The sequence below is a fragment of the Lichenostomus cassidix genome, chromosome 13, assembly GCF_008360975.1.
Source record: "Lichenostomus cassidix isolate B80296 chromosome 13, HeHo_3.0, whole genome shotgun sequence".
Taxonomy (NCBI): domain Eukaryota; kingdom Metazoa; phylum Chordata; class Aves; order Passeriformes; family Meliphagidae; genus Lichenostomus; species Lichenostomus cassidix.
Window position 1 is genome coordinate 1,488,435 of NC_139494.1, and position 25,611 is coordinate 1,514,045.

A 25,611-nucleotide genomic window follows, 5' to 3' on the forward strand; every position below is an offset into this window, starting at 1 on the left:
CTGTGGCTGCCCCTGGATCCCTGGCAGTGTCCAAGGCCACGTTGGACACTGGGGCTTGGAGCAACCTGGGATAGTGGAAGGTGTCCCTGCCATGGCAGGGGGTGGCACTGGATGGGATTTAAACTCTCTTCCCACCCAAACTATTCTGGGATTCCATGATCTGATCTGTTAGGATTTTATGTCTACAGAAGGAACAGGTGCCATTAGTGGTTGCAAAACTGGTTAGAACGGAGTAAATGCAGATGCTTTATGTCCCATGATGGGTTACTGATCACTGTTGGGATTAGGCAAAAGTTTTTCTATAGAAGGAAATTACCCCCAATTCTAACAGCTGTGTTTTGTTTTCTCCCACCTCTGACACAGGTTGCCAACTTGGCCTGTTCCATCTCAAACAACGAGGAAGGTGTGAAATTGGTTCGCATGTCAGCCAGCCAGCTGGAGGCCCTGTGTCCCCAGGTAAGGAAGGACATCACAACAGAACACAAACCCTCACAAGCTGGGCAACTGGTGCTGCTTAGGACATGCTCTGGTCTCTTAGTGGCTGTCTGTGACTTGCTGCAGAACTTGTTTTTTCCATTAGTACATGTAGGGAATGAAATGCAGTATAGGCATCAAGACTAAGGAACTTTAAAATCCATGGCAAAGGAATCACTGATGTGAAAGGGTCATTTTTATGTCATAGCTCTAATTTCATTTGGCCAGGATATTCCAGTAACCTGCAGTTAGTAAATGTGGGAAGCTTCAGTGGTTTACTGTGCACATCCGTGCTGCAGGAAGGTGCCTTGTGAAGGTGCTACCAGTGCTCCTGGGCATGCTGTAAGATGAATTATAAAATACTATTTTTGCCTGAGTAGAATATAAATATGCTGAAAAGTCTTCCCGATGGAGTAGGATGAGAGGAAGTTGGCTGAGTGAAGAGTGTGAACCTGGCTGAGACTACCTTTTAATTAATAACTTTTTAATGGAAACAAGGAAATTAAGTTTATATAAGCACTAGACCATCCTCTCCCTTTTTGACAGCCTGATATTTTAAATGTCAACAACTAGATACTTGGATGAACCCCTGAAGACTACAGTGTGCTGTTAATTTTTATAATTTACATTTTTTAAAGCAACAGGAAATTCAGATCTAAAGCATCCCCAATAAGCTGTTGTTGGTAAGGAGGAACTAATAGAAAATATGTACTCAGAAAAATGTACTCAGAAATATGTTCTCAGAAAAATACGTACTCAGGCAAAATGGCATTTTATGAAAATAAAGTGTATTGTCTCAGGACTACCTGGAATTTCTCCAGGTTTTCCCATATATATTGGTCTTTTAAAAAACCAGTCGAAGGGAAGAGAGATGCTCACCTGTACCCACCTCAGCAGGAGGGGAATTTTGAGGGAATAGGTGAAGGCAGCATGAAGAGCAGGACAGTTTCACCTTTTGTATTACCTCCAGGTAACAGAGCTGTTAGACAGGTGAAGATAGACCCCTGAGCATAAAGCATCCAGTCCTGCCCAGGAGGCCTTTTGGCCTCCCAGGTGGCTCTCTGTGCTCCCCACTGCTGCACGTGGCTGAGCAGTTGTGTGCCTCACTCGGGGCTGAGGGCTGTGAGTGTGGCTGCCCTCAAAACCAAAGGTCAAGTTTTACACTTGGAACAAAGCATGTGGAAGAAAAAGCTTTTAGAAATCCATCTTCGCTGATACAAGGGCTTGCTCTTTCCTGAAGGAGCCAGCCAGGCTGATGTAAGTTTTTTTTAGTTATCTCCCAGAATAGGGGTGTCTAACGCAGAGTGTTCCAAACAAATGCTGCTGCTTTTGAAAATAATCATCTGAAGAAAGTTAGGTTCTCTTTGAATCTAAATGTTTCTGGTGGTTGTCCAAGTCTGTGGGGGTGTTTTCCTCTCCCCACTGCTGAAATTGTGTGTATTTCTATCTTGTGTGACTCTTCTATCTTTGCTTTTCCAACAACTCCCTATGTAAATAAATCTACTCCTGTATAAAATAAGCACCATGATAGTCAGCATGAAATAATGACCCAGCTGTAGTCACCAGTGTAGCCACATCTCCTGAAGTGCAGCTGTTAACCTTTGACTTTGGGGATTATGGACAATATATTTAACACACATTGGAAGCTCTGAGTATCTATAAACGCACAAGGGCTTTAACTGATGGATTTTGGCTTTACAAAGGTCACATCTCTGAACTTCATAGCCTACAGTGTAGATGCTCCACTTCACAGTCTTGCCTTAATTTCAGGGTCGTCACCAAGAGATTAGTAAATGACACTATAGATGTTCATAGCAGTTGAAAGAGTGCTTTTATATTACATTACATGCTCTCGGGTTGATTCTTTAATGCTCTAAGAGTATTTAAACATGTTGTGAATCCTGAGAGATAATTAGGGGCACTTGTCTAAGCTGTTTTACAAATGGCATCTGTGTTTTCTGGTAACAATAGCTTGTCTTATGCCAGTGCAAGCAGCACAGCTCTCCATCATCCTCCTCCTCCTCAGCTGCCTTCCCCAACTTGTCCCCAAACCTTGGGTATTCTCTATAATCTCTAAAAGATTTTCAGTTTCAAGAAGAGCAAAGTAGGGTTTTATTTCCTTTTTTAGACAATTGCCTATTTATTTTGCAGTTTATTCCTGCTGAGATTTGCAGCTGCTTGTTGAATCCTCTTAGGTGGCTGTGCTGTGAATTAGGCAAAAGATACAGGTTAAACACAACTTTTTTTTTCCCTTTTTTTTCCTTTTTTTTTTTTATGGCTCAGATGGTATTCAGTATGAGTCAAGTCAATCAGTAATTACAATAGTCTCAGAAATGTCAAGATATCAATATCACACAGAAATACAACATAGGAAATATAATTCAAAGTATTGCTGTGCTTGAAAGATGAAACTGAAATTAAACGCACTTGAGTCCCAGGTAACCTATTAAGTAGTTTATCTGAGTGGAGGCCATTCTGGGAGTAGGGAATTCCTGGTTAAAGAATGATTTCTGCAGAAATCAATCTGTGGAGTTAATTGTAAAAGGTGTATCTCAAGTAGAGCCGTAATTTGCTCCCTTGCCATCAGGAGCCATTGAACTGGCAGCAGGAGGAAGGAACATGCAACTCTTCTAGCTGTCTTGGGAAAACTTGGACATTTTCTTGGTATTGACAAGCAGTCAGTCCTTGCCAGTGTCACCCTTGGGTTCAGATGTTCTCAGGTTTGAAATTTTCTTGGAGGAAAAAGAAAATGCAGAAAATTTTTCATCAAAAGGTCTCTACAGAAACAAGCAGTCAATTTATTTAGCATGGTTTCGTTACTGGAAATCAGCTCTTCCTCAGGAGTAACATCATCCTTCCTGTTTGTGGGTCCCCAGCCAATTAGCACAGAAATGAATGTGAAGTTGAAGACTTAATGGGATATTTAGAGCTCCCTTTTGAGGGTGCTCTGATGGGAAGAGCTGTGCATGCTCTGGAGTAGCCAGCTGGGTGATTTCTGTTAGTCTGGGCCTACAGCAGAGAAATAAGGCAGCTTCTTGGGGTCACTGGTGTTTTCTGCCTCAAGCCTGACTTACCAGACTGCCTGAATTCTCTCTTTTGAGAGCATGCATTGCTGGAAGTGTGTGTGTGGCAGGGAAACAGCTTTGTCCAGCACTGACAGGAGTTCAGCCCTGCCTCGCTGGGCTGGGGAAGCAGGCCAGGCTGCAGGGGGCTAAGATGAAGGAGCAAAGCTCTCCATCATTACAGGTAAATTTAAAAGAAAATGTTTAAGCTGTCTTTCTCAATGGAAATGGAAAATGACTGCTGTGAAATGCTTGCAATAGCTGCCTGTGCCTGCCTTTGCCTCGCAGAGCGCGGGGGGAAGTTTTCCTTGCCTTCCTGCTAAACACACTGCTTGCCAATGGTGAATTAGGGAAAGATTTTGTTTATCTCAACTCAGAAACCTGGATCCTTGCTCACAGCTCTGGCTTCTGCGCTCTGTTTCCAAGAAGTTCTTGCTTTGGGAGCCTGCAAAGGTTGTTTTGTAACAGCATTTTGCATTAGAGATGCCTGGGAAGAGAGCTTAAACCATCGGAGTGTTTCTGATCATACAAGCTGCAGGTGTTAGAAACCAACAGCGAGAATGCCCCAGCACAGCTCTTGAGAGGAAGGAGAATTGCTCCAGCCCTTTATGTGACAGTCTGCTGTCACTTGAGCTCCTTTCACCAGCTCCACGTTGACTTTCTCCGTTTTTACACCCTGCATGCAGTTCATCTATAGACTCCTACCCAAACTGCAGTCACGCTGAGAGTTGTCAAAAATAACTGTGGAGTAGAGTTTCCATCAGGTTGGGTGTTTGCTTGTGCCAGCAAAAGCTGGAGCCCATTGCCCTGGAGAGTGGGTATCTCCTGGGCAGTGGCTGCAGCACAGACCTGCCCCAGGACATGCAGGACCTGTTCTCCCATCTAAGGCAGGGCTGGTTGCCTTTCCCTCCACAGCCCAAAGAGCTTATCCTCCAAAGAAACTTTGGGAGGCCACCAGGCAGCACCTGGAAGCACAGGTCCTTCCCAACCCCCTCCAAACGTGCTGGAGTGTGCTTGGAATTGCTCACCACGCACACGCGAGTGAGCATCACCCATCAAACTGACTCCAGAGAATTCTTGGATTAAATTACATTTTTAATAAAAATAAATTGGCTCTTCTCGTATTAACATCTTGTTTTAATAACTGCTTGTTCACATCCTTCTATTCCAATTTTGAACTGCTTGAAAAGCCATTTGCTGCTTATAGATTTCTGATGAGGCAGATGGCTCATATGTGATCACACCTACTGACACAGAGACAAAATATCAAAGCATAAGGAATCTCATGGAGAGTTCCAGAAACTTTTGTTTAAAAGTTGGAGTATCTTAGAGAAACAAAAAAGCCCCTCCAGATCACCTCTCAAATGAACCAAACCCAAATGTGACCATCAGACTTTGTTCTCCTTGAGTCCCCAGTCACTGCCAGCTCCCTGGTGGCTGCTGGAGAAGGAGAGAACTTCATTTTTCTTGCAGTGAAGACTTAACATCAAACAATTGTCCCTTTTTTCATCACTTTGAAAGACTGTCAGATTTTTTGAATGTTCTAACAAGCAGATCTGTCTCCAGACTGTTTAATTACAGGTGCTTGAAACATTTTATTGGCATTGAGTAGAAATGCTTCTATTAAAAACTTAACACTTGGGTTGCAAATTTGTATCACCCAGGCTCGCTGAGAAGAACTGCCAGCACAGGCCAAGGCTGACCATAAAAGCAACAATTTTAGAAATTCAAACACACACTGGTGCATAAAAATAAGCAGAACATGGGAAAAGGATTCAGTTCTGTAGAAGGAGGTGTGTTAGTGAGTGAGGGCCCTGTGTTTCATCACAGGCACAAGATCTGGGGGGTGCAGTGGTGGAACAGCTTCCAGAAAAGACACAGAGTCCCTGAGACCCCCAAAGCTTCAGCACTTGAAGTCAGTAAAATGCAAAATGGAGCAAGATAAACAGACACTAAAATTCTTGCAGCTTCTACATGGACTGGTACTGCAAAATCAGTCCTCAGCTCCAAAGGAAAATGCTTTTTCCACGGATGGGGAAGTTGATAGGATAATTATCTATGCACAGTATGTAAATAGTCTTTATAGCAATTAGCAAGTACTGCTGTGACAGTACATGCTGAACTGGAGAAAGGCTTTTTGCTGAGGGGACTGGAGCACCTTCCCTGTGGAGCCAGGCTGGGAGAACTGGGTTTATTCAGCCTGGAGAAGGGAAGGTTGTGTGGAAACCTCAGAGCTCCTTTCAGTGTCTGAAGGGGCTGCAAGGAATCTGGAGAGGGACAATTCATCAGTGGATGAAACAGTGGACCTCCACTGCCAGAGGGCAGGGTTAGATGGGATATTGGGAAGGAATCCTTCCCTGTGAGGGTGGTGAGGCCCTGGCACAGGCTGGACAGGGCTTGGAGCAGCCTGGGACAGTGGAAGGTGTCCCTGCCATTGGAATGAGATGAGCTTTAAGGTACTTTCCATTCCAAACCATTCTGGGATTCTAAGTTACTCCAGTAAAAGTGTGCATCTGTGGGTTGTTTTAGCACAGCCACAAGACATGTAAATATCTCTGCAGAGATCCCTGCAGTCACTCTGTACATAACTTGCAGGAAGGGAAAGTGCTCAAAGTGCCTTTTATACATGGGAACAAAGTATTGGAAATCAAAGGAAACTTTTCCTTCCTCTTTTGGTGCATCAGCCTCTGCTCATCGCTGGTCACTGCCATTAGAGCTTCTGAGAGTGTAAAACAATCTGCTGTGTGTTTTGCTCCCAGGCATTTCAGCTCATCAGAGCCTGCAGAGTGCTTTTTGCTGTATTTGAGTACATGGAGGGTTGGCACACACAGATGTGGGCATGCAAACCTGGCGTTGGATGTAACTGGAAGCGACTTAAATGTCCTGCTTATAAACCATTTTTAACATTCGGAGCAAAATGCAGTGAGGAGCAGGGAAGGGACATGAGGAGGGTGAGCACTGAAAGTAACTCTGGCATCTTGTGTATGTGAAGTTAAGTTTTGAGGAGATTCTTATGAACTGCCGGTAAGCAAGCTATGCTTTCCTTATTGCAGAAAAATATGGGATTAAAATCTACCTGGGCAAGGGCAGAGAGGCTTGGTGGGCTCCTTTTGAAGTACTCTGGAGTAAAAGTGATTTCACATCCCCACTGGGGCACTGTCTGTGTGTGTCACTTGTTCCTCTGCCCCTGAGGTGAGAGCTGATAGGAGTGGACTTCTTTTATAGCTTTTTCTTTTTCACAAATGCAAAGTATTCCAGATTTGTAGGCCATGGAGCTACTTTCCAGCTCATTTTCCAAATGCCACAAGTAATCTGGTGAGTCAAGATGTAAACCCCAAACCCAAGTGAGTTCTTTAGAAACCTCAGGTGTTTTGGTTGTAAAGAAATGGTGTGTAGTGAGGGAAGAGGACTGGAGGTTCACTCTAGAGCTTCTGAAACTGAGGCACAGTAACATCCTAAACCCAATCTTACAGGAATCAGGGCAAAGCTAAACCAACTGCAGAAAGAACAGTCTCCTGGAAGGAGCAAAAGGTCCCTATCAAAAGGACTGAGGCAAAAATCAAAAAGTGCTTAAAGCCACTGAAGTGGGTGTGGGTCAGAAATGGTTTGCACTGAGCCTGGAGTAAAAAGATACAACAGGTTGGGATTGCAGTGCAAATAGATGGTGATAGTTTTCCTCCCCCAAGTGATGTTTCTTCCTTTGGCCATTCCAGTCAAATACTCAAAATTGTCCTTTGTAAGAACACCACCACCACGTGTAAGAGCTTTCTTCTGGCCTCTCTGACTTCCAGATGGGGTGCTATAAAGCTGAGGCTGGAAGCCATCCTAAATTTAGCCTAAAAGAATGACTTCTGGCTGACCCAGTGGCTCTGATTTATCCACCCATTTATCGAGGTTCAGGTGTTTTGTGGGCAGAACAGCTGAGCTTTTTGAGAGAGCTTCTGGGCAAAGCAGCTGCAGTGTTGTATCCCAGGCAGGAATCACTGCTCAGGGAGCCTTGGAGAGTCCTGCCCTGCAGAGGGGTAAGGACACAACCACTGCCTGCCATCTCCAGTTTCAACAGGGAAGATAAAAACGGGAACAAAGCAGCAGCTTCTTCCCATGGAACGGATGAGAAGAGGACTTGAGGTGCAGATTGAGACATCCGTCGCGAGTCTTTGGAAAGCTGCACCTCCCCAGTGCCAGGGTGTTGCCAAGCCCTGGCTGCTGCCACGGGAAGCTGTGAGGTGCAGGAGAGACTCCAAGGAACTCGCTGGAAGCGCGTTATGGAGCGTGGAGCTGTCTGACTTGAACATTGCAATTGCTACATGAAACAAAGCACCGATAAAAATAGTGTGTTTTCTTGCCATGCTTCATTTCCTTCTGGATAGGCTCAAAATGTCCCTGTTTGATTCTTTTCTTTGTACAACTTCAGTGAGTCATTGTGATCACAGTGCTCTGGCAGCATCTTGAAAAGCTCTGAGATACAAAATATTCCCTGAAATTGCCAAATGTTTTACATGGAAGTGGCTACATTTCAGATAGTCTGGTCATGATCTTCCTGGGGGTTTTTTTTGTATACCTCCTTCCTGTAAGAGTTACTGATATTTTAAAGTAATTGCCCAATGCTTTATGTTTTTTGGAGAAGAAATAGTGTACTGTGGTCTGTCTCTTCCTCCAAAAAAGTGTTTCCTCCTCCGCCTGAAAGTGTTCATTTTTAGATAATAAAGGGATCATAGTCCTGCTGCATACACAGACTATTTAAGATCCAGCATCCCTGTCATTTCCCCATGTCTCTCTAAGCATCTGTTGGAAAATAAATCAATCACTCTGTGCTGGATACCAGAGTATATTCCCTGGAACAGATCACATGCAGGATGTTGTCAGTGATCCCTGGAACATTTCCTCAAGCAAAGGTGTGAGACAAGTCCAGGATGATTATCCCACTTGAATGCTAAACTCTGCACAGTGAAGGCTTTTATCACCCTTGCTGAAGCTGGGTGTTGTGGCCACTTTGCACATGGAGATAGGGAGTATGTGCTATAAAAAGGGACTGCTGAGCTGTGTCTGCTGCCCCAAATTTCCCCCTGAGCACACACACCTGTATGGCTTTCCTGAGCTGTAGGTTTTTTAAAGGAGTCTTTAGCTCCATGGTGACCATGGATAACCTTTGATATCCCCACCAGCTTTCCTCATTTCCAGCACTGCTGGCTGCATTCCCTAATGCAGGAATGTCTGTCTGTAAGGGAGATCATACACAGTGGTTTTGCTGGGCATTTTTATACAATGCATTCACCTTGGCCATACATTTTTGCTGTAATGTCTTAAAAAAATACACTTTTCCCATATGAACAAGCTGTCTGTCAAGAGGAGGATGATGCAGCCTGTGCCTCCTGTGTTTGGATTTGGTGAGGACACACAGTTTGAATTTGTGGAGCAGTTGCAGAGCCCTGTATCTGTGACAGCTCTGCCATTACCTGTGACGAGGTGCTTAACGTGGGCATCTGGGCTTGACATGCGCTGTTGGCAAAGATTAATTGTCCAGACAGATGCTGCTGTCCAGACAAACATCTCGCAGGTACCCAGGCCATATGTTCCTTCAGCATTAATGCTGCCCTGTCTCAGTGCTTAGAGGATATTTTATATCTGATATGGGCCAAGGCAGGTTGAGAAAAGCAGACACAATGTCCTGACCCTTGGTATCGCCACCATCTCTGTCTCTGTAGTGACAGTTTCTAGCAGGATCAAAGCCGAGGGAAGATTTCTAAAGCATTGTCTGGTTTATCTCTTCTGTTTCCAGGACACTTGTTTAGATTCATCTTCATGAAACCTTGGATATCTAGATTTTGATTGATAGGTGGTTAATTCATTACATCTATCAGTCTGGGGTAGGAGGTGGCAGTGACTGGACTACAAATCAGGGCTCTCAAGCAGAAATAGAGTTTCTAAAAACTCTATTTCTGTTTGTTTTTAAAATTTCAAACATAATTTTCTTGGGTGTTGCAAGGCTTTTTGGGGGCTTTCAGGACTTGAGACCCAAGAGTGAGGGTGGCAGAGCAGCAGGGGCCGTGGCTGGCAGCAGGTCTTTTCCAAAGGGACATTCTGGCTCCTGCAGGTGCCTCACAGAAGGTGTGACCTCGGGCTGGCTGGAAGAAGGGGAGCAGCAGAGGAGCCCTTGGTGTCAGGGGGGACAGGGACAGTGCTGTTCCTGCCGGGGGTCAGAGGTGTGTTCATCCCCACAGGCCCTGGGCAGATGCTGCTCAGGCTCAGGTGCTGCTTCTTGTGTTTGTCACTGTCACCAAAGCCACCGAGCTGGGCTTGATTTGTGACCCAGACCTGCAGCCTCCAGCTCCAGAGGCAGGATGGCAGCGTGGGGAGAGTCCAGCTTTTCTGTGCATTTTCCTCAGTCACTGCTAATTCCTGGCATCCCTCAGGTGAACAGCCTCCTTCTCCTGTCTGATCCATTCAGTGCCATCCCAGTACATTTGACATCACCATTATTTCCATGTTTAGTGAGTTATATATATATTTTTAAATGCTTTGTGACACTTGTAAATGAAGCGGGTAGAGAAAGTAGATTTTGGAAAAGCGGGAACATCTGGTGCTTGCATGTTTTGGTCGACAACTTTGTGAAATTAATACAGGCCTAAAGTAGAGAAGAAAAATTACACCTTGAAGTTGTGAGTTAATTAGCTCTGACTCTCAGGGGCTTGGGAACAAGGCTGGGATTGTCACGTCGCTGTGACTGTGGATGGTTTCTCACACCTGGCTCGTTTCCATTTCATTGTGCTGCAGCAGGAGCAGGACCAGGCTGTTGAGATTGGTTTCTTGTCACACCTAAAAAGGTTTTTGTGGTTGTTTAAATGACACAGCCTAAGCTTTGTTACCCAGCAGTATGTGTAGCATTTGTTCAGCTAAGAAAAACTAGGATCTGGTGTAAATTGTGGTCTTTGGGTTTGAAGAAAATTAGTAAGGGGTATTCAGAAGGAGCATCTCCTCCTGTTCTGTAGCTAATCTGGCTTGTCCACAGCCACAGGAGAAATCTGAAGTCATTATAACAACTACTGGCAAGATCCAGAGGAAAGCTTTATGGAAAAGCAATAAATCAAAATTTGTCTTTAATTTTATATTTGTATATTGTTTCTACTTCAGTCTGTATAGGATTAAATCCTTTTTTTGACCTTTTTACTGAGGTTTTGGCAAGTAGCAAATGCAGCCTCCAGTGTACTAAATGTCATCCTGTCCAAAATACTTAACACAGCCTGCACTCGGAAAGCAACACCTTGTTACCATGAGCTGCTAAAGACAGGTGAAACCAGCTCTTGTGAAAACTTGCCAAGTGATTTTGCTCCTAATAACTATCCATAATAAATGTGGAAGCAGGTATGAGCTGGATGTGAGAGCAACAAAATTAAACACTTCTGTGTTGAAGTATCAAGTTCATCAAAACTTATTAAGCTTGCTTTGCTGCTGAGTTCATTGGATAAACACACAGAAGGTAATTGTTTTGTTGGGATATGTTTTAAAAATCCAGAGGTGTTTTACAGGTCATTAATGCTGCACTGGCTCTGGCTGCTAAACCCCAAAGCAAACTGGCACAAGAAAACATGGATCTCTTCAAGGAGCAGTGGGAAAGGCAAGTCCGTGTGCTGACAGATGCTGTGGATGATATCACTTCCATTGATGACTTCCTGGCTGTATCAGGTAATCAGGGGTACAATCTCTGAAATAATCCTCCTCCTAAGAGCTTAGTTCTGGAAATGGGTGGTTAGGACATGTGTTCTGGAGTTTGTGAGGTTTTTGGAAGGGATGGTGTTACACCTCACCTGGTGTCACCTTCTGCCCAGCGAGGTGTGAAAGTGCAGCAGGAGGTCTGGGCTCAAGGAGAAGACACTTTATGTCTCAAGATTTGGAATTGCTGGCCGAACTAAGGATGACTTAATTACCAGTTAGCTGCTATAGACAAGCCTCACCAATAACTCTGGGGGAAATAGAATGTGTTTGTGTCCAAGGTAGGAGCTAGCAGAAAAAATGATCCCTCAGTTCACTTTAGACTCTGCCATGTAAACAAAACTGAATATTAAACTATGGTTGTACAAGTTAATTAAAATAAAACTGTTCATACTATGTCAGCTTTAGTAAAGTTTTAAGAGTTTTTAAAAGAGATTGGATTGTTATAATAGATTAATAATTACATTTGGCAAAGTGTTTGCCAAGATAATCCGTTTTATCAGCATCTTGATAAAGACTCGCTATCAGCTGCAGTGACCTAAAAATAATGGGGGCATTTTTATTTCCACATCCTTTAATTGTGCTCTAGTCAGAGGACATGGAGATGTAACCACGTGAATTGTGTCTGCAATAGTGTTCACAAATCACTGCTGCAAGCTGAGATTCTAATTTCCTGGTGAAAGCAGCTTTGGGCATCTCAAGTGACCTAAAACCTCCAGTTGTAAAGAGAGATTTCACAGGAGGATGTGTGGAGTCAGAAGTACCAGGTGAACACAGTTAGAAAATGTAGATAAAAGATTAATTCCTGAATTAGGAGACTGTATTTTTTTTTAATTATTAAAAAAATCAAACAAAACAAGCGAACAAAAGCCTAAGTGGTGTTTCTGTGATGAGTCACCTGCATTATCATACTTGTTGTATTGTGGTTCCCTGGGTTCTGAATAAAAATCATCTTTGCAAGGAGAGAGCATAAACTTGTTGGGTAATTGAACATCCAAGCTCTTTGTGTCCATCAGTGCTCACTGGGGTAGCAGCAGCTGGAATTGCACAGCTGGGAGGAGCCTGGTTTTGGGGAAGTCTGTTCAGAGGGAATTGTGTGCTGAAGTCTGAGGCACCACTTGGAGCTTGCCCACAAGTGCCCAAGCATTTGAGAGAGGACAAGCTGTGAGTCCATGCAAACACAGCCTGTGTGGAGCTGCCATGGGGCATCTCCCTGGCAGCTGTGCCCCCAGAGGGGTCAACCACTGACCTGAGGGCTCTGAATTCATGCAGGGCATTTGAGGAATGGGAGCTGTGCTGTGGGAGCTCTGCTCCTCAGCTCAGTGCTGGGCTGCTCTGAAGAGCTCCAAGCTGTTTTTTAACACTGAAGTCACCACAAGCAGGAAGTTGTATCACTCAGTAAAATCACTTTCCTTCCCCTTGTAGTCCAGGTTTAGCACCACAAGACTCAAGTGAGGACAGGACAGCCCCATCTTCTGCAGGGATACAAGTTAGAACAGAACTGGGTGTTTTGGTTAAATCACCAAATCTACTGTGTGGCTGTACTCTCAAGAGCTTGGCAGCAAGCAGAGGTTTCTTTCCTGGGGTGGTGGCAGGTTGACTCAGGAGTGCTTACCACTCAAAATGGAGCTAAGGAAATGTAGTTTGAGACAACTCCAGACATTCAAGTGCATTCAGTAATTATTTATATGTGTGTGTTATTGAAGAGATGGTAGAAAAATATTAAAGCAATAAATACTCTTCTAAATATTATTTGTTTGAACACTGATAAATGTTTTCCATATAAATGCCACAACTCCAATTCATCTGCTAAAAGTCTAAACTTCTCTTTGGATAAAGTTGTGGCAGATATGATTTATATCGAGTGTTGTTTGGGGTTATTAGGATGTTTGTATCAGTTACTAAAGGGGATGTAAGCAGAATTTAAAGGAGTTCTTGTGAGTGCATGAGTGTGTGTGTATATAAATGTGTATGTAAGCCATCCCACATTGTGGTGTGCTGTCCTTCATGAAGTAAAGGCTTCCCCATTCAGCTTACACTACAGCATTGTATCAATTACCCGCAAGTAAAGGCTTGATGAAAGAGATGCTGGGTTTAGGTTTAGCAGAACATCATAGAACAAGGATCTTTCAGTGAAGAAGGATCCACCAGTGTTGCAGGTGAGCTTGCAGGTTCCAGCATTTTGATAGGTAAAGCAGCAGCAGGACCCTGCTGTGTTAGGGCAGGGTCTGGGGGAGGCTCACTGCCAGGACAGGAGATGGATAGATGTCAGCACAGGATGGATGGCACAGGAGCCCTGTAGCCTAGAGATGTTTTCTGTGTGCTCCCAGCCATGAGTGATGTGCAGCTCAGGGAGCTCCCCCGTCAGAGGTGCTATCTCCTGAACAGTTCTTGACAGATTTTTCTCATTTAAGCTGGTGTTAGTTGTTCTTTCGACCATTATAAACTTCTGGCACCTCCATCATCCTGGGCAAAATTCACAGCTGAAGTGTTCCCTGTGTGAAGAACCTCCTTGTTTCTGCACTGTTGCCTATTTGCTTCATTTGATGCCCCTACTTGTACTAGAGGATGGTGAAGAGGTTTATTCCCCCCTCTCTTTCTTCATGCTATTTGCAAACATACACAGTTCTGCCATACACTTTGTCAGTCATCGCTTTCCTGACTGCAGACTCTTTGCCTGTTTCATTATTCCTCATTTCAAAGCTCTCCTGTACCTTCTGTAATTCCTATCCCTTTTATCAGTGCCTTCCCAGAGCACTCTGGGTGTGTTGGTGTGCCCATATCTCTGTTCTTTAGAGCAGTTGCTGATAGCACCGTGTAATTGTCAAATTCAATGTTCTGAAATTACCTGAATCTCCTTTGAAACCCGCTTAAAAAACCATTCCATTTGCTGCCTTCTGTTCCTCTGCTGCTGACAGAGGTTTATTCCAGAGATTGCCCATCTCAGTGGAACTATTTTTTCTGAAGAGGCTCCCGATGAATATTGCCGGGATGAACACTGTATTTACAAGTGTGTGAGCACTCCAGAGTTTGCTCTGTGTGCCAACACTGCTGCTTGACCTGACTCCTCCAGTGCCCCTTGGCAGCAGAGGCTCAGCATGGAAATGGTTCTGAGACCTTCCACAAGAGATGCAGCAGAAAAGCACAGTTGTGTTTATGCAGCTGGGGCTTCATCTCCCGACTGTTGATCTTTGCTTTTGATCTCCTGGAGCCCTCAGACTCCTTCACAGACTGCTGGGGTTGTTTGGAAAAGTATTGCTTAATCCCTTTAATGTGGAGGTGGGTGGAGGTGGAAGGTGTTCGGTGGGGGTGGATTGAGAATTGACAGTCGTGGGTGACTTTTTATTCTGTAGCTTTTCACAGCTTAATGTATTTCCTTGTTTGGTCTAAAAATCATTTCTATGGAATAAATACCTTTCGTCTTACCTTGTTGCCCAACCCCACCAGTTTCCCTAGAGCTATTTTGGTGGGACAGGATGCCTTTGCTGTTGCCTGCGCTGTGTTCTGTTGCTGTAGGATGTTCCTCCTGCTCAGCAGGAGAACAGTTGTGGGTTTTGATGTGGGACAACATTCTCCCACCCCAGAGATGCTGGTGGGGAGCCTGTGCTGCCTGTACCAGGAGCATGGGCAGCACTGGGTGTATTTACAAGAGCCCAGCACAGGGTCAGATCTTACCTGTTATCCAGCTGGAGAGTATCACCAGAGCAGATAGACTTGACAGTCCTGCACTTCCCTGGGCCCTTTGCAAGCTGCCCTCTGGGTTATCTTCCTCTAGAAGGGTCTTGCTGGCCACTTCTCATCTGCAAAAGGCATCAGATGATCAGCAGAAATTTAAATATCCACCTTCATTCTGTCCATGCCTTTTATTAAAGTTTGCATAATCCAAAGAGGCTTTTAAATGGTCTGTAGCTTAATTTATTCATTTAGGAATTGAAGCAATAAACAGTCTGTGTTTTGGCCTGGTGCCGAAGCTTTTTCTTTGGGCTCTTGCAGCTCCCAGGGCTGTCTCTTCTTCAAATCTCCTCTGTGCTTGCTGTGGCTCCTGTGCCTGCTCACTGACTTGTCAAATCACTAATGAACCTGCTCTTCCCTCTCTCAGGGCCATATTCTGCCCTCAGCTGAACCTGTTCAGGCTGAGTTGCTTCAGAGGGATTTCACAAGTGTAATTTTTGTCCAGGTTACTTACAGAAGTCTCGCAATATTGCACCTGGCCCTGTTAATTTTATGTAAATCAGGCGTAACTTCCCACAGCTATCCTTTCAGGCAGTTCTTCCAGATCCTCTCCCAGCCAACTCTGTGAGCTTCTTGTCTCTACAAACTCTTGCAAAATGGCTCTTTTACTACCTGCAGAGGGAATAAAAGCCACTTGCACGGCTTGGCAAAGCAGAATGATTAAGTCAATGGTAATTAACACTGGAAACTATTTTAAGTGACAGAGCAGAAATGTTTCCAAGTTGGTTTCTCACCAAGCAACCCAAATGCTGGTGTTGGATGATGATAAGGAAGCATTGGTACTGATGCATTACAGAGATCTCTAACAGAATTTGGAAGTCTCTAATAACAGTTTGGGAGATCTTTAGGGTAGGTTTCCCCAAATAAGGATCCCAACTTCTTTAGGCATCTTCAGAAATCTCTTGGAGGGTATTACCCATTTTAGGCTTCTTGGACTTGATAAATGGGGAGAATATCTCTGTACAATACCAGAAAATGCAAAAAAAAAAAATCAAATTGCAAACAGAGGTCTTGCCTTTATTTTTCTGTTTGTTTTCTGAAGAGGCAGTGAGTATTGCCTGACTGGAATGCTTTCCACATTATTCACTGCATACATTATGTGTCTCAGATGGGAACGGGCGACTGACAGTGTAATGTGCTCTGCTGGAATGTGTGTGGCTGTAGGAAAACACTCTGGAGGAAGCTGGAAACATGCAGCAAGTGTCTGTTGGAGTGTTGAGTGGAGTAGGTGTGGTGCTGGGGAGGTGCCCATCGCCCCACGTACAATGACAGGGGAGTGGTTTGCAGGTATTTGTGGAATAAGTGCTGGGGTGGCCCAGGGGAGGAATATAGAAAGAAACACATCAGGGTAGAACTTAGCAGAACTCAGCTTTCCTGTTGGTAAAATCGAGTACGAGCAGGGGCAGGACGAGGGGAAGCCAGTCAGTGGATGGACTGATGGCTTTTTGACACCTCCTGTGGAAAGGCAGCTCTTTGCTGGTTGTAGTGACCTTCAAAATTAATGCTTGACAGCATCTCCATGGAGCTTTTCTAGAGCAGATCCCACCCTGAGCAATTGCAGTGCTGATGACTGCAGCAGAAAAGAAGACATTACCATCTAAATCTTCCTTCTTTTACCGCCAGAGAATCACATTTTAGAAGATGTAAACAAATGTGTCATTGCTCTGCAAGAAAAGGATGTGGATGGCTTAGATCGCACAGCCGGTGCCATCCGGGGCCGTGCCGCTCGGGTCATTCATGTGGTCACCTCTGAGATGGACAACTACGAACCTGGAGTCTACACCGAGAAGGTGCTGGAAGCCACCAAGTTACTGTCCAACACAGGTAAGGGTCACTTACTCGCAGGAGCGCTGAATTCCTGTCGTTTGAAAGCACGTGGGCAGCTGGGTACCAGTGTACCTGTGAAATCTGTTACAGACTCAATTTGCTGTAATGCACATTAGTGGGAGTTGTTTGCAAAGCTGTTTCAAAGTGAGAAGTGTGAGTTTGCTGTGTTGACTGGCTTAAAGCTCAGCGGTGCTCAAGGTGTCCCTGAGTGAGCTCACTGTCCTATACTGGGCTGTGGGAAGCAAAAACTCTGGGAATGAGTCCCAGACATGAGTGAAGGCTTGAAAGTTGTGCTGTGCTCATCGTGCAGTATTGCACCAGGCTCTGCAGCTGCTCAGGATGCAGAAGAAAGATCCCATTCCCCCAGCAGAATAAAGTTGGGGTAATAATTAGGGTAAATTTTGTAAAGTATCTTTACAACTGTTGAAAGAGCATTGTAGGTTGTAGTGCCTCATACACACTAAATCAGAGTGTTTGTTCCCTGTGAACTACCTGGTGACATCCATACAGGTTGAAGGATGATTCTGGCTGCTTCAGTGTCATCCACTAGTTGTTGGTATTGCTTTAATTACTTTGATGAAGAATCACGGGTGACACTGAAGAAACAGCAGACTGTAACTGGTTCTGGCATGTTCTTCCTGGGGCACCGTGAGTCACTGAAATGCAGCAGTGCAACCTGCCCCTCTCCAGTGAGTCTCAAACTTGAGCTTCCTGATGGTAGTGTTACTTTTTTCACCCCCAAAAAATGATGTACATCTGCAGGCAACATCAAACAAACAATTAATAGTTTATCCCGTAGTTTCTAAGGGCTTTCCCAGGTGTTTTCTCCTTGTCCACTAGAAGGGCACGATAAACTTTTCACTTTCTAAGGGGAAAACACCAAATAGCAGCAGCATAAGCAGAAATGGAAGTGGATTAAGACTTGAGCTCGTGTACCAAAAGTTGTGAATTTCAATGGAAGGAGCGCACAGCCTCCAGGACAGTTAAGAGCAAGACACTGGTGGCTGTTCAGGAGTGGGAAGCAGAGTGGCTGTGGGGTGGTGGGACTGATGACTCTGTGCTCTGAGTTCAGTCATGCCGCGCTTCACGGAGCAAGTGGAAGCTGCAGTGGAAGCGCTGAGCTCCGACCCTGCCCAGCCCATGGATGAGAACGAGTTCATCGACGCCTCGCGGCTGGTGTACGACGGGATCCGGGACATCAGGAAAGCCGTGCTCATGATCCGGGTGAGCAGAACTTCCCTCCGCAGCTCCGCTTTGCCTCTCGCTTTCCCTGCCGCTGGTGAACTGACAGCCGTCAGCATCACTGAGAGCAGACAGCAGAAGATTCTCATTTAGCTCCTATTAACATTCAGAGTCTTAAAATGTGCTAATCACTGTGGAGCACTTGAGCAGGACGTTTGGATTCAGATTCATTAAACAGATCTGAGCATCGATGATGGCCCGAGTTGTGATGCTAAATACCCTTCACGCATCTTTTGTAATCTCATGGTAATGTCTGGCTCGTTAATGTGCTAAAATCAGTGACCTTTGAGTTAACAACAGCAAATTAATTCAGAACTATAGATGCTTGTTGATGGTTTGAGAGCTTAGAAATAAAACCTAATGGCTCTTCATTAAGTAAATTTTGAGAATTAATGTTAGTTAGTCAAAAGGAAGCTGAGATGCGTTTGGTCTGTAGTTCCTAGAGCGTGTAATTTGTTAATTGGCTAACCTGAGTAAACAGGGGCAGCTCACAGAGGCCTTGTCTCCTGTGTGCTTACGTGTTTCAGGTGCTGTGGGTGTGACTTGGAAGCCCTAATTTCACGTAGGTCAGACACAGAAGGGCTCAGCAGTTGGTTGAAGGGATGCAGAAAAGAAAGTTCTGGTTGAAGTTGATCCATGGACCTATTTCTTGGATCTTAGTGGGTCAATAATGGGCAGGAGCCAGACACAGCATCGACAGATATAGGAGGTTTATTCGATTTTTTCTTCTTTTCCTTGTATTCCTTTGACTCTGAGAAACTGCCCTCCTGTTTCAGAGTGGTGATCATGGCAGATGCAGTGTGGTGATCAGTAAATAGGGATGTACAGCCTCAGAAGATACATGATTACTGTAACCATTGCAGTAGCATCTTCCATATTTGCTGCTTAAAGCAAAGGATCAGCTGAAAAACCAGGAGAAAAGCTGACAACCACATCTGTGCTCCCCATGGAATTTTTTTCAGACAAGCTCAGGATTTATAGACAGCCAATGTTAAATGAAGATATCAATGCTTTCCTGCTCTGCAGACAAATGGATGTGATTCCCCCCTGCTGCAGTCCTTGTTATTCAGGACAGGGAGCACGGCTGCCAATCCCATGTCAGCAGTAATTATGTGGGCTGGCAGTGCCAGGAACGCTGATGGTTCCCCTGTGCCACGCTCCAGTGTCAGGGAGCCACAGCTTCACTGCCAGCAGCCAGCAGCAGCTCCCTGGTGACACAGCAGCCACCTAGAAAGAAGTCAAAATGTTAGCATTTGTCGTCCAGAGGGTTTATTTTGGAATAAAAGAGCCATCCAAATGGGGATTCCAGGGCACCGCTTCTCCAGGGCTTGGTGTAACCCGTTCACAGGGGCTCATTCACTCCAGCTTTGTCCAGTGGCTCCTGTTCTTTACAGGGACCAGCAGGAGAAGCCACTGCAACACCTCATTTGTGTGTTTTTGCAGGGTATTTTCAAAACTACAACCTCACTATATCAGTATTTATTGAAGAGAAGCTCTTTCCCCCCCTCTCTGCTGCCCAGGCTCATCACCCCAGAGGAGTTTCTGCCCTTGGTGGCACTTGAAAGGCAGAGTTACACTTTGTGTGTTCCTGGGCTTTGGGAGGGATGGGCAGAGGAGAATCACAGGCAGTTTGTAAACAGACAGCAGAACTGCTTTCTTTATGTTTTTTCATTTTTTAAAATACTGATACACTGAGCTAATTCTTAGTGTGTCCCTCTGCTGATGTTGTGGATATACCCTGTTCTCCAGAGGCTGGAGAGGAGGCTGGAAAACCCAAAGCCTTGATTGTCACCCTACTCACCCTTGTTTTTTGGCAACTATTTTGCATGTCCATCCCTGTTTTCACTGTGTCACAAAGTGTCTGTATTGGAAGACAAGTCTGTGAAAATTCAAGTCATAGCAAAGAAATCTAAAGAACGGGTCTTTATTTGCATCTTATCTGTTAATCACAATTTATTGCATTTATCAGTGAAGTTCTTTGTTGATCCAGCTCTGGAGAATTGTCGTGAAGTGCCACTTTAGCAAAGATGTAGTATTTTGACAAACATGCTGTTTAAACTTGATAAGCCTTATAAAAAGTTTGCCAGCTACAGACTGGCAGTAGCAAAAATAAATCCTAGGCAAGCAGGAACTAGGTCAGATGTGTTTAGCCTACAGCATAAAAGCTGGCCCTTACTAGCTAAAATTTTTCAGCTTTTCCTGAGGGATAAGGATAAATTTTGAGATATTTTATCTGTTGTTAATTTAGTCAATGCTTTGATTCATAATTGTGCTGAAGACACTGTCTGTGCTTCTGAACCAGCCCTTAGAGCTGTGTGTAATTCCAGCTTCAGAATCTCGAGTGAAGCTTTTACATTTAATCAAGTTGCAAAAACGCTGTTCATTTTGCAAGAACTTTTTTCTGTCTTTCAGATGCTGAGTGCATTAATGTCCTGACAAATCTCAGCTGTTTAGTTACTGCTGTGTGATTCTGGGGATCCCTATGGTGTTCACCAGGAGCAGTCAAGCACATAAAATCACACGTGTTCAAAGCTGGATACAGTCCCTGTATTTACCTTTTTGTTGAAAACATGGAATAATTTTTACCTCCACTGACTTCCATTCTCTCTGCTTGAAAAACAATATTCTTGTTGATTTTCAGAGCCATGAAATCTGTAGTTTGACTCTGACTGAATGCTTTTTCCTCAGACTCCTGAAGAGCTGGATGATTCTGACTTTGAGACGGAGGATTTCGATGTCCGAAGCAGAACCAGTATCCAGACTGAGGATGATCAGCTCATTGCTGGACAGAGTGCAAGGGTAAGGCAGAGACCTGAGCATTATATTAGTGTGATGGAGTTTGTGAGGTTGTTCTGCCTTCAAGAAACAGCTCAGCTTGCTTTGAAAACCCAGGTTAAATTTTGGGGGAGGGTGGTGATAAAAATGTTGGATCATTTTTATCCAACATGGCATTCTCTGTTTCCAGTATTCTTCTGAAAAGGGATTTGAGTGAAATGCAGTTGGTCTGATGGATGTGAGAAACATTTGTGTTTTATTTTGGGTGTTCTGAAAGATCAAAATCCTTTTAATACCAACAAACTACTTCACATTTTGATATCACAGACATTGTAGTCGGGTGAGCTTCTCCAGGGAGGTTCAGGGCAGATCATTCCATTGGATTAATGTTATTTTCAGCAGACAAATACTAACTTTATGAGCAAAAAATCTTCACAAAATGTCTCCTCACACACGTGCTGGTGTGTGTTTGGTCACTGAGCATTTATCAAGACAACGTTGAGAGGAGCTCAGAAATGAAATCATTTCAACTAACTGCATTTCCTATGACTTAAAAATGAAAGCATTGATAGGCAATATATAATCATTAAGAGGTGAAACCCTAAAATCAGTACATTGAAGGAAAACCAGGCCTTCCCTATCACTTTTACTTGACACAGCCCCTCTGGATCGATAACAATTTACACTCTTGGGCAAGTGCCATGGCACATTTCTTGTGGAGGCTCTTCCTGCCAGGCAAGAAGTAGCCAGACCTTATTTATCAAACTTCTGCCATGTTGGCTTGGGAATTACACTAACTGAGAGCATTTTTATGCTCCCCTCCCTTGTACAAGCACTTTCTATGCTTGGACCCTCTGCCCCTTCTATTTAAATGCAGACATTGCTCATTTACCTTTTAATACAGCTGCTGCCACAGGATTTTTAGTACCAAAGGCTCCTTTTTGCCTGCTCCTGGAGGCATCTGTGCTCCCAGTATTTATGAAGGCAAGGGCATGGAGTCTTACACAGGCTGTAAACCCAGCCTGAGAGATTTTATTTGGGAGTAAGCACATACTCTTTATTTTCACTTACTCTTTCCTCAGCAGACATGTTTCAAAAGAGAACAGCTAGCTTTTTGCAGGGAAGAGACTGGTAATATTTCTTATTATCCCCAATACCCAAGTGGAACTTAATTCTAAAACGTTGAAATTTTCTATAAAAGACAAGTCCTCCTTCTTCATGCAGTTTTATTTTGAGGGATGGTAATATGTGGCAAATTTGTTTGGAGTTTTAACAGCTTTATCATGCAAAGGCTCATATTTTAAGTGTCAACTTGTCTTTCTGGGCACTTTTTCTTAAAAAAGAGTATAAACTTTGATTCAAAATGGAAGCAAATGGCTCTGCAAAGCCTCTAGGTAGAGGATTGCTATTAAAGTTTTATCCCCCATCTACATGACTGAAATTGGTTATTAGTGAAATGTTCCAAAAAGCCTCTGCTAGGCAGCAAGAGGCCATGTGAGAAAACTCTTCTCTTCCAGGCTATCATGGCTCAGCTCCCTCAAGAGCAGAAAGCCAAGATTGCTGAGCAGGTCGCCAGCTTCCAGGAGGAAAAGAGTAAATTGGATGCTGAAGTGTCAAAATGGGATGACAGTGGCAATGACATCATTGTCCTGGCCAAACAGATGTGTATGATTATGATGGAAATGACAGACTTCACCAGGTGAGGCTTTTTAATTTGTGCACTCTGAGCTGGCTGGGCTGCTGGGCTTTCAGTGAGACACAGTGCAAGTTCTCCTAAGAGTCTTACTTCTTATAATTTCCTTTAAATGGTGCCCTGTTAAAGCCTGCATATTAACTGGGGAGATGCATTATTGTGCAGTGGCTGGGTGGTAATAACTGTTTAAATTGATCTACAGATACACAGCAGTTATTGCCTGTCTTTCTTTCTTTCTTTCTTAAGGGTGATTCTTGTCCCCAGGAATATATATATATTTGCTCAGTTCTTTACAACATTAAATTCTATGGGCTTCTCGATATTGCCACACTGCAGAAACAGTTCCTAGTACAGTTATTTGCAGAGGAAAGAGAGGGGTTTTGATGCCTTTTGAAATTAATTTACCAGATTTTATATAATGCTATTTTTTAAACTTCATGTTCCATTCCATGAAAATTGCAAATCCGTCTTCTAAAATGTTATCTCTTATCATCATTAGGTTGCTCAAAGCAGTAAAATTTAAGATGTTTTTACTCCTAGATTTAAGCTAAATGTGGGGAGGGGCTGGAAGGGGGTAACTCTTGAAAATGAAGGTGCTGTAATGGCTGCTCCTGCCTAGTCCTGCCCTTTGGGTGAGGAGTCACTGCCAGCACTGTGTGCAGCAGAATGAGAAAAGGATACAGAGTTCACTGCTGTGGTTTTCTGGTGCTAGGAGGGAGCCTCTGCTCTGTTTTTCAGGGGCAAAGGTCCACTGAAGAACACGTCAGATGTGATTAGTGCCGCCAAGAAGATCGCAGAGGCTGGGTCAAGGATGGACAAGCTGGGCCGGACCATTGCTGACCATGTAAGTCACAGTCCCATAAGCCTCCAGCAGCAGTGAGCAATAGCAGATCTTTTAGTACTGCAGGCATGATAAATAGATGAAAATGTGTTTGGTTTTGGGGTGTTCTAACTGCTTTTCCAGATTTGCTGCTGGAAAATTCTAGCCTGTTCTTTCCAGCTGCTCTCCTGCCTCCCTGAGCAGTGTAGGCAGCTGAGTGTGGCCAGCAGTGACACAGCAGCTCCTTGGCTGAAACAGGCACTTGGTGCCAGCCCTGCTCCAGGTCACACAGAGCCAGGGCAGTGCCTGTGCTGAGCAGAGCCCAGGCTGGGCTCTTGTCACACCCAGGACACTCCTGGTGCTTCCCAAAGCACAGGTTGCAGGGACAGCACCTGCACTATTGCACCTGCACAATTGCACAACCTTTCATATTGTTTTTGAGGCAGCTTTTTAATATTAACAATTTCCACATGCCCCACGGACTGAGTGGTGAGTTTGTCAAAGCTCTCTGGTGTTTTCTTCACTGTCTAGTCAGAGCTGATGAAGGCTTGGAGCAAGGCCTGCAGTGAGCTGAGTGTGGCTGTGCTGTCCCAGGATTTGGAAGGAATTCTTACAGGACTGAATGAGCATGGCCAGCTCAGGGCTCTATTTATGCAATGTCTGTCCTGAACCACCTAGAAACTGGGCCAAGCAAGAGCACCTTTGGCCTCAGCCCACACCCAGACAGCAGAGAAACATCAACATTGGTAATAATATTCCACCTTCAAGAGAGACTCTGAAATGCAGGGAGGTTAAGTGTGAGCTCATGGACTAAACTTTTGTTTTCTCCAGTTGTTAGTTGCCTGCCAGGCCTTTCCAGGATGGAAATTTGTAATGCAAGGTTTTAACTGAACCTGTGTCACTTTGGAAGTAAATCATTGCAATGCAGATTGCTCTCTTAATGTTGCATCCAGGGGTGCTTGTCTACACCCTCCTTTATTAATGATGCAGTGAGAAATGTTCAATGGGGAGATAAATTTGAAAAGTGTTTTTTCAAATGGCTCTCCTTCCTCTAGCACTGAGACAGCCTTGTTTCTGCAAGAACCAGGTGTGCTGCTGATGTGGGTAAATGAAGCAAGGAGCAGTTTGAGGTCTCAGGGGATCTTGGGCTGAAGGTTTACAATGCTTATTTTTAAATTTTTTAATTAGAATGTTTTATGCAAAGTTGGTATATGGTTTTCTGTACCAAGCCATTTCAAAATATAAAAGAAAACTAAATGACTCCTTTTAGCAGCAGTAAGGTCCTTAAAAATGTAACAGATTAAGCACATGTTTGAAGATAAATATGAGTAGCACTGTACAGTTAGTCATTTTGACAAGAATATAGCTTTTTCCTGACTCCATACTATGCTAATACTTTGAGCCTGCATATTTCATTAGATGTGCTTACATACTCTTTAGAAACGTGTTAATGTGGAGCAGTGTGAGAGCTGCAGAGGAGAGCAGCTCCGAGCAGCAATTCCTCCTGAGCCTGATCCTGGCTGGGAGCTGTGCTGGGTGACACCACAGAGCTGTGACCCCTCGTGTCTTTGTGTCAGGAGCTCCCAGCTCTGCCATCAGGCACTTCTGCAGCACATTCCTTTGCAATTCCAAGAGCTGCTATCCCAGGAATTCCATGTCTGTTGGGAGGAGTCCTGCCCTGAGCTGCAGGTTCTCCCCAAGGTTTCCATCCCTCACTCCAAGCAGCTGCTGCTTGCTGGGAATAGGGGAATACAAAGCAGCTATGAGCAGAGCACAAATGACAATGATTTGCAGCAAGACAAGGGTTCTCTCTATTATTTATTTTTCCAGTGTCGAAACAACTACAAAGCCAAATTTCTGTTGGTTTTCTCATTTCGTAGCAGTGGGAAGCTGAGGTTACCTCAGTTCTGATCCTTCAGTGAAAAGTGGCTGGGGGTGAGGGTAGGGGTTGCCCCACTTCCCAGTAAAAGGTTCCAGCAGCCTCTTGCTGGGGACACTGGTCCCTGGCTGTGAGGACCTTGGGCACAGGCTGGTGGCTGTGCTGGTGGCAGCTGCTGGCACCCATGGCCATTACCTGTCCTGCCAGGGAGATGCCTCCCCAAAACAGCTGCTGGCAGCTCCTGCTGGGCCCAGCTGGCACCCAGGGCTGAGGGGCATTTATTGGGAATTGCTGGAGCAGCAGGGTCCATTCCCCAAACAGGAAATGGAGGGAGAAAGAAACTCAGCAGTTGCTGGCTCTGTCCTACAGCCACTGGGGGTGTGGTATCTGCTTGTCT

At 44.5% G+C, this 25,611-nt stretch overlaps 1 protein-coding gene across 1 annotated transcript in view; it reads left to right on the forward strand.

The window, feature by feature from the left end:
* CTNNA1 (catenin alpha 1) overlaps nt 1-25,611 on the forward strand; it is a 120,850-nt gene that overhangs the window by 87,803 nt on the left and 7,436 nt on the right. The window contains exons 10-16 of the mRNA XM_085073242.1: nt 364-456; nt 11,063-11,219; nt 16,602-16,802; nt 17,878-18,029; nt 20,736-20,846; nt 22,340-22,521; nt 23,254-23,359. Of these exons, the coding sequence (XP_084929368.1) occupies nt 364-456; nt 11,063-11,219; nt 16,602-16,802; nt 17,878-18,029; nt 20,736-20,846; nt 22,340-22,521; nt 23,254-23,359 (1,002 nt within the window). The remainder of the gene's footprint in view (nt 1-363; nt 457-11,062; nt 11,220-16,601; nt 16,803-17,877; nt 18,030-20,735; nt 20,847-22,339; nt 22,522-23,253; nt 23,360-25,611) is intronic.